At 33.6% G+C, this 9,941-nt stretch overlaps 1 protein-coding gene across 1 annotated transcript; it reads right to left on the minus strand.

Annotated features, from left to right (window-relative positions):
- Positions 1–3: 3 nt before the first annotated feature.
- LOC108373105 (exosome complex component RRP45-like) lies at positions 4–869 on the minus strand (the record flags this gene model as incomplete). Its single annotated transcript, XM_017628952.1, has 3 exons — positions 595–869; positions 139–511; positions 4–78 (listed from the first exon to the last, which is right to left on the minus strand). Coding segments are annotated over exons 1-3 (514 nt in total), but the record flags the coding sequence as incomplete, so codon positions are not given.
- Between the last annotated feature and the right edge of the window lie 9,072 nt (positions 870–9,941).

Consider the following 9,941-nt stretch of genomic DNA (forward strand, 5'->3'; position numbering starts at 1 on the left):
GTACGTCGTTGTCAATGATGCTTACATCTGGACGCTTGAAGTGCATCAAAGCACTGAGCGCGGCCACTGAACAACAGTCTAAAATTTAACAATTATTATAACATTTTTATAACTTTTAGCTTATATTTTCGCACATACCAATTAAGTTGCCTTCATGGTTGAGCACATTCAAGTCAATACGCAGCACCCAAACACGCTCCTCGGTTGTGACACAAAGTGATTCCAAATCAACACAGCGTGAATCCTTAAAAGTCCGCTCCAGTGTACGACTAATTTGTACATTTAGTTCTGAGTTACGACCAGATTCGAAATGTGGCGCTGCCATTTGTCCTAGTTCTACATTAATGTATATCATACCCTCGTTAGGTCGCGTAGACTTGGGTACTCCTAGTTCACAAGATACTTGTGCGAGCACTTTTGTTTCACCAAGCGATACCAACGCGCTGCCCCAGTCGGCACCGAAATTGATAGTTACCTTACGAAATTCATCATTTTTCCGACCATCAAGCCGCTGAAAGGTAATTTGGTAAAACTTATTTTTATTGAAAACAATTTTTGGCACCGCGTGTTTGTCGCGGGTATTTGACCACTTACCAAGTTCTGTTTGACTGCTTGTGTAATGAAATTTCGTTCAACTGTGGAAAGCGGTGTCTCCTTCATTTTGGCGGAGATGCGTGTTATTCTTAAAAACTTTTTGAATCACTTTTTAATTTTTATAGAAAAAGTCAATTCCACTTACAACGTTGTCTACACTATTCTGTTTATTGTATATTTGTGAGGTTATGTTTAATAATATTTACGAATGATATGAAATGAAAATGCCGACAATCTCGAATGACAGCAAAATGCAGGAAAACAAACACGAGTATTGCCATTTTCGAGACTCGAAAAAGATTGCCTACTGGAAATTTTTGCTTTATAAACGCTGAACAATTACACTCATTTAAAATTTACACATATTTAAGGCAAGTTTTCTACGCAATCGCGTGTTGCCGTGTAACACGGATTTGAGATAAAATATTTGTTGAATACAATATGAAAAAATACGTGGAATTAATTTATTCTACTGATATGAAGTATTTAAGTATTAATGCATTGGACATTCTGTGACTATTTTGTACATATTTTAGCCTTTTTAGCAAATTTTTCATGTCATTAGTTGTCTTATAAGAAGTGCGAAATAGGCTGGAAAAGGCAAATTAAAATAACGAAATAGGCAGGAAAAGGCACTAGAAATAGCAAAACAGGCAAAAGGCACTAAAAAAAGACAAAAACTTAAAAACAACACTGGCTTACAGGGAAAATGTTCAACGGACGCCACTACGTATTCAATGCCTATATAGAATTGCTTGCTGATTCCGAAAATCGAGTTAAGTTTTTATTTTATGGATAATTTTTTGAGATATTTTCAGGTGTACATGGCGTATGAGTAACATTCTTTCCTTATAATATTTCATACCAAAAATTTTTGCGCATTTTCATATGACCACTTATTACCTCGATTTTCTTCATTAAGGCCTGTATGCAGCTCTCAAGAAAAGCAAAAACTCCATATAAAATGACGTACAAGAAATGGCTAAGAAATTTTCTTGAGTCAAATTTCCTTAAAGTTCTGAACACATTGAAAACGACGAGCTACCAATTTGTTATCTTCATTATCTAAACGCTTTGTCGATGGCGACATGATTTCTTTGAACGCGGCAGCGACATCATGAATTTGTATGAGTTTGACATAAAAGAAGAGGAAGAACCTTATCTGTCGCCAGAAAAATAGAAATAGATCTAATCTGGCCACAACCACAGCCGTCGCGTAGCCCGGTCGTCGCCAAAATAATTATCTGCATAAGAGTACGTGTTAAAATAATTTGACAGCTGTAGTTTGTAGCTCGTCGTTTTCATTGTGTTCGGGCTATAAGGCATTACGCAGTTCTTAAGAAATTTATTACGCTTTCTACTACGGTTTTCTAAAGTTTTTTGTGAAAAAAGAGCACAAGGCAACCCAGGTTTGCAACAGAAATATATGCCCGTTCCATTATTTCTTGAGGAAAGAGTGAGGCAACAGGCTNCACACGCGAAATAATGGCAATTTTTTCTTGACCGTTTTCTTGAGAGCTGCATACAGGGCTTTACTGTGTGTACTCGTATTGAGCGGATAAAATTATCGAGCAGCAAAAATTCTGAGAAATTAAGCAGCATTCGCTCTCAAAGAGACAAAATATCTACAGAAGTATGAGAACGCAAAATTTGCAAAAACTTGCGGACTTCCAAACAGCTGATCACTACCGCAGTTGCCCCTGGTGGTTCATTTGGTAATGGATTTTCTGCTTGGTACGCTTTCCTCCGATTTGGCATTTCATACAATTTAATAGTTTTGGATAAGAAAAACCTTTTTTAAATACAAGTTAATTATATCGGAATGAATAAGTTATTTTTCTCACCATTATTTGTGATATCACATGGTGACGCATTCAAAAATAAGAGAATCGACTCCAAACACCCACCATCGATCCAAAAAAAAAAATTGTATATATATAGCTACAAAACTAGCTTTAAAATTATAAAATTTTCATTTTAACAATCAACCTATTAAAACTGACAACTTCAAGAAAAAACATTTCAGCATGTTGCATTTTAATCTGTTTCGGTATATTTAAAGGAAAATTATGGTACAAACGAAAAATTTCATACGGTAACCATAGTCAGCACACACTAAAGTAAACTGGAGATTGATAGTAAATTAACGAAAAATAAACTCAACAAACGTACTTAATAAATTTACTCACTTTTACGTTGTATACCAGAATTAATAATAAAATTTGCAATATATAACTCAAAAATGCCACATTTTCTTTTGATTATTTACAAAAATGTGTTTGTGATCAGCTGATTTTCTTACTTGCAAGTTTTCGCTGGTAAAAATGTTTCCAGCATTAATTTGCAGCTCTCTATCACATTTTGCTCTCTCAATTTCCTGTACTTTACAAGTTTTTGGGTACGAGAACGCAAAACCAGCAAAAGTTTTCTAAAACTTTTGATATTTTGGGTATGAGTACACTCCTATTGCACCATTTGCATGCTCTTTCGCATATGTTCCCATCAAATTTAGGTCCGATGAGCGATGAACAAGGTGAACGATTTCACCAGGAAATTCTAAGGATTGAATAGCGTTATGTTGCAAAAATCAAAACGAGTTTGGTCTCTTAAAAGAGATAATTGCAGCGACGTATATATATATTTTGAAGAAACCCTATCATTGATCAAGATTATACCATAAAATGGCTTTGAGCTGTAAAGTTTTGAGGGGAAAAAAATCTATCTTTACGTGTATTTCTGGGAATTTTTCTTTAGGCATTTACATAGAACAAAATTGCAAAAAGCACCCTAATATGAAAATCAATTAACTAATGAATTAAGTAGAATTTGGTTTTTTAAATAGGTGGCACCTCTCCAAAAAGGTAGTTAAAAAATAAAGCTTTTCCAAAACCATTTCGACTGACATCCATATTGTAATAATCCTTTCAACTTATTAAATATTTTGAATTAAATTTGATTTAAAAATATGTGGAAATGCTTTTCATAAAGTTAAACCCTTTGATTTGGCCGTGATGCTTTTCATTTCAAGACAACATAAAGGCCAGTATGCAGCTCTCAAGAAAAGCAAAAACTTCATATAAAATGACTAAGAAAGTTTCTTGTATACAGTTTTCTTGAGGCCGTACGCAGCTCTTAAGAAGTTTGCTACGCTTTCTACTACGGTTTTCTTAAATTTTTTGTGAAAAAAGAGCACAAGGTAACCCGCACTTGCAACAGAAATACATATATGCGGGTTCCATTATTTCTTGAGGAAAGAGTGAGACAACAGGCCGGTGAAGTATCAGATGTCAAAATTCCTTGGACACACACACGAAATAATAGCAATTTTTTTCTTGACACTTTTCTTGACAGCTGCATATTGGCCTTAAAAATTAATGAATTTCAATAATTTTTTCACTAAAAATGATCGATTTTAATATTTTATTTATTTTTATGAATTTTTTTTTCGAAATTAAATTTTGCAAAAACTATATTTTTTTCTTTCAACTTTTTCACAAGAAAACTGGCACTTTGAACTACATAGAATCGAGCTGAATTACTTTTTTTAGGAGATATGATTTTTTTTTTAGAAAAAATATATTGAGCTTTAAGTGTCATGAAGGTTTTACTGTACTTGACGATCTTAAGTAATTTACATACATACTTTCATATACATACATATATATGTATGTACATATCGTCCCCTAAAATACAAAAGGCCGAAACTAACAAAAAATCGAAAATTTTCTTATTGATTGATAATATTGCATTACAAGTTCCCACATCGTTTTATGCAAAAACAAATTTTTGTTAGTTATTGCCTTTTGCATTTTGCAGGTGACGATATGTATGTACATTCACATGTCGGTGGATATTTTAAAGATATTTAACAAACTTATTTTTAAAATTAGTATTAACGAGCGCCCGTATGCACAACCATACATACATACATAAGTACATGTATTTTACATATAGGCATGTATCTAATGCAGTGCTGCAAACTAAGCACACATAGAATATATGTATATATGTATGTACATGGCATGTGGACATAAGAACGGTTGCCAAAAAATACAAAATTTTGAAATAATTTTTCTCTTAAAGGAAAATGAAGTACATAAAATAAAATAAAAAATATGAAAGAATGCACAAATAAGCATTTGACTTTCGCAATCTCAAAAATAAGCTGGCGATTTAAGTGAAATTTCGTTGTATACTTGCTATACGATATTTTGCTATCATGCAACAAAGTGCGCCGAGCTAAGAATATGTACATATGTACATACATGGATAAACACATATATATGCCTAAATACATACATACATATGTACATGTAGCTTCTAAAATTTTTAGAATTTTTTTTTAAACAAAATCTCAAATGTTAGGTACATTCATTTAGAGCGGTGATTCCGAAAGTGGTCCAGTTGGATTCCCAGGGGTCCACGGGAGACTCGACGGGGGTGTGCGTTGGCGTGAAAAAAATATGGAGGTTCACGAGTTGTAAGTGGGAGTCAAAGAAAAATTTATCTGCCTTCGACAGCAAAGAATAAAAATATTGGCTGGCCTTACCTACAAATGTACGCAGATAATACACTACTCAAAAAAATTAAGGGAGGACAAATCCAAATTTTTCTTTAAAAAAGCACTTTGAAGCTTTAACGATCTAATTTCTTGTCTAACAATTTCGACTAGCTACGGTTATCGTGTCATCCTGACAGATAACGCGAAAAAATTATTTTGAAATTTTTTTTTTTGTCAAAGGGCTTGAAAAAAAATGTTTTCAGTTAGGCCGGCATATGGATCAGATAGCCACTATAATTTCCTTTCTTTAAAAGCTCCCTTAATTTTTTTGAGTAGTGTATTTTAAGACAGAGATCGCAAAAATTCCTCAGTGAGGAATAAATCTTCCATCTTCCTCCACACTACAATCAATACAAGTGCAATCAATTTTGATTTCCTCTTTTGTGAGTTAAAAGAGAAAGAGCGCTTTTTAACTAAATCAGTGATGCGCAGAGAGAGCTTTTACTCTATACGCGCCTATACAAAATGTATGGAAAGTTTAAAAGAGCTTTGCCCGCGGGCAACGCGGTGCCCATCAGTGGTCTATGTAGACCAGCGATGAGCAGAGAGAGCTTTTACTCTGCACGCGCCTATACAAAATGTATAGAAAGGTTAAAAGAGCTTTACCCGCGGGCAAGGTGGTGCCCATCACCGATGTAGGCACACTCAACAGGTAGCAGCATTAGAGTAAAAACAATACGCTGCGTGTGTTTTGTTGTTGATTTTGTACTCTAAAAGTAAACTAAAACTGACATTTCAGAGTAAATTGTAAACATATGTAAATGACAATTCAAGGATCACGTCGAATGAAAAAAATCATAATTACAACCCTGCTGCTGCTACATATTCAATGTGTCTTTCAGTAAGCTATATGTATATATGTATGTGTACAACCTTGACAACGAAGGATATAGTAGAGGTATTGCCGTTCCTGTCCTCAGCGCGACATACAAATAGTGCTTGGGCACTTCAATGTCAATATGGGGAAAGAAGATTTATTCGGGCAAACGAGAATCAATCTTTAAATCTTTCTATAGATTTTATATGGACGCGGACAGAGTAAAAGCGCTCTCTAATCATCAAAGTTTTAAGTATGTGTACGTGCAGAAAGTAAAAGCTCTTTACGAAGAAAAGTCCGGGATCGTAAAACTGTAGTCTCAACAGATATCCAGAAACTTCACCACTCGCCTCTCATATATTCTCACTAAGAGCACCTATCAATAAGCCAGCGCTCTCGAGCAATGGGGTCCCCCCTTTTCCCGTCGTGAAGGTTATTGGATAGCGAGCCACTGGTTCTGGTTCTGGTGAAATATGTAAAGATGAAGATAAAGGAACTTAAAAAAATAAAGATAAAGAAAAGCATTGAGATAGGTAGGGATGAAGTTAAAGAGTCAAAAGTAAAGATAAAACTGAAGATTAGGATGTCTTATATCCTTTTACAAGGGATCCGTACGATAAGTGGAAAATAAAAATGTCGAGACAGAAATATCGAAATTTAAAGATTTTTTAAACCTCGAAATAATGTTTTACCGAAACGGAAAATGTTGAAATCGTATCCTTTCGAAATGAAAATGGTCGAAAAAATGCAAAACGTAGAAAATGTCGAAAAAAAGTCGAAAAAGTTGAATGTTTGAAAAAAAAAAATTAAAAGTGTTCTGAGTAGTCAAAAGTTCTAGAGTTTCTAAGAAGGAAAAAGAAAGTTCTGCAAAATTGCACCGAAAAAACTTTTTTTTTCGAAAAAGTGGAAAAAGTTAACTTTTTTTTTATAAAAATTATTTGTGTTTCTTAACCTATACAAAATGTGTAATTTCGAGTATTGTACGTTCCCGTTTCCCCATAAGGCTAACATTACAAATGTTTAAAACGTTTTTTCTCGAATTCTGCATTTAGCATTTTAGGTAGAATTCTACCCAAAAATCGACGTACGGCAACCCTATTCAAACATATTCTCGAAATAAAGCTTTCTTAAGCCTCACTCGTTTGACACACATATTATAATATTTTATTCGACGTGTTATTTAAATTTATTTTAACGTTTTTAAAGATGGCAACCCTTAAAATATCTCTAAAATAAAGCATTTTACCTATCTCGTTTGATACCCACATTAAAATATTTCGTTTAAACTTTTTAATCTAATTGATTTTTAGTTTTTAAACAGATAGCAACCGTCTTAAAGTATATGTATTAAGTTATCAATTAATTGACTTTTACTTTTTTAACAGGTGGCAACCCTCTTAAAAATACTTTCGAAATATATGTATAGTTTCTGAACCGCTTTCGTTTGACACCCACTTTGCTGTAATGTTTTGTTTAACTTGTTAATTGAACGATTTTAACTTTTGAAAGAAGTGGCAACTCTTATCAAAAAAATTATTTATGGCTGCATTTCTTTATTCATTCTGAATGTTTGGAATAAACTTTTTTGTTTATTTATTCTTTAGAACGTTCCTGATGATATGTTGACGTATATTTCAAACGCATTCTGTTTATTCCGGCTGTGAAATGGGATTATCCGGAATGTATAAAGAAACGCAGCCTATATGTTAAGCCAGAATATAAAATATCTGTATTCCAAATTTAATTGAAATACATCCAGGTGAGGTGAGGTGAGGTAACTTTTCTTTCTGGAATTTTCTTTATTGAGTCTCACTGCACTCCGTTTTTTATTTTTATGAAGTGTGGCGTGGCCTAATATGTATGTATACCTATTTCCATGCTTTACGAACCATTTCGACCTAATATTGTTTATAAGGATTTTTGTTAACATTTTCCATTCGAACTACGGCTAGTTTACGAGTTGAAATAAAATGAACAGATGCCAGATGAGCGTACTAGTGTTCATACATATGTATGTACATATGTATGCATGCACATATTTATTCAAAAACATAAAAGTATTAAAATTCCAGCTACTAACTACGCGCGCAACTAATACTTTGCTATGATCTTTGTATGTGTTTACCAACACATGAAAGTGGCTAAAAATTCACACAACGCCTGCGGGTCACACGCACATTCAGACGCACATTTGAAAAGCAAACAAAATAAATATGTACATACAACTGTTAGTTGGAGGCAGAGAGAGGCAAAGTAGCATGAAAAATCGCCCGCAGCTTCAGCGGCTAGCTAAAAGCAATGACCAACTAACAGTAAAGGCAACCAACCGAATATCGAAACGAGAGCATTTCATTTTATTTTNGATTCAGAAAAAGTCTGCCAATTTGCACATACCCAACTATATTCCAGGCTGAAGTATTCGCAATCGAGGTCGTAGAAGTACAAATGAGGCTTAAATAAATATAATGTCGGATAGTCAGGCCTTAGACTCATTTGAAACGGCATCAGGCTTGTGGACAGCTGTAAAACTCTCTTGAACCACTTGCTTGTCCACAATAGCTTAATGCTGTGGTGGGTTCCGGGACATGAAGGGTTTGAAGGCAACGAAAGGGCTGACTGTCTAAAAAGCCTGGAATGCCCAAAATGCGCTTGCATGGTCCATAGCCTTTTGTGAGCTGGTAGGGGATACCCCAGAGCATATTCTATGTGACTGCCCACGTATTATGAATAGCAGACTGCTACATCCAAAAAATGTAAGTTACGCGGTTTTGCAGAATGGTTGCAGTTTTGTACTTTAAACGCCGATATGTATGTGTAAATAAAGAGACAAACATTTGTGTAAGTCTGTACAGCAAAATTAACTTTTATACGTAGTTATTTTTTTTTTTTGTTGTACTAGCTGTGTTTTAGTTATACTAAATGTTATGTTATCTACATTTTTAATAAACTTGACATTGGATAAATAATTTAAAAACTTCAAAAATTTTTGGTAGGTTTTGGTTGGTCTTGGTAGGGGGAAAAAATTGTTCGTGGCAACACTGGTTGTTTCATTAAATTTGTACGCTTCAACTTGGGTTGCTTTTGAAAAATATTCAAAATGAATTCCAAGCAAACAGATTGAATGAATACTCTAGGAATTGTATATGCATGTACATATGTATGTATGTATGTACATATATATACTATATATATAGTTATGTGGTGTTGCGCAGATAATCTTAATTCTTCGTAGCTATTTTATTTGTGAAGGCGTTCGCTTGAATTTTGTAGGTAAATAAAATTTGTGCATTTGCCTGGAAGTCTCCTTGCTTTGCACACATAACCCCCTTTTTTGTTTGAAGTTGCTGTCGAAGTCGGTTTTTAACCCAGGCACATTTATGGTAAAATATTGCAAAAATTCATCTGTTTTGACCTTTAATCTCTGTCGTGTTTTGTGGTAATATTTACATACATACATACATATGCACATATTTACATACATACATAAATACATAGTAAAAATGCGAGAGTGCAAATGTGTTTACAAATAACAGGATATAATAAAAGTTATGTCTGCTATTAGTCATTTTGTGTAAATTTCAATTGCATAGAGGTAAAAACTTGATAAAATTAATTTCACGCAACAAATAGCTGTATGCTGTTGATGGTTTTTTAATGTAACAAGTGACAGAATTTTAATCTCAATTGATAAATCACAAAATTCGAGGGAAATAGATTTTTTAGTGCTGAAAATATTCATTTAAACCATCAATAATTCTTTTTTACATTTTTTATTCTCTTCATAAAATTTTCTGCCGCTTATGATACAATTACTCACAGGTATTTACATACATACTTCCCACAGAGTTTACTTCACAGCTAGTGTATGAATTCATATGAATAAGTTAAATTAATATGTTAAATTTGTCAGATTTCAAGTCGAAAGTTTTGTCGAATTTTCGAGATTTTCACAAAAAAATTTACATTTTT

Source organism: Rhagoletis zephyria, unplaced genomic scaffold (genome assembly GCF_001687245.7).
Source record: "Rhagoletis zephyria isolate East Lansing unplaced genomic scaffold, Rhagoletis_zephyria_1.1 Rzeph_scaffold_06375, whole genome shotgun sequence".
NCBI classification, from domain to species: domain Eukaryota; kingdom Metazoa; phylum Arthropoda; class Insecta; order Diptera; family Tephritidae; genus Rhagoletis; species Rhagoletis zephyria.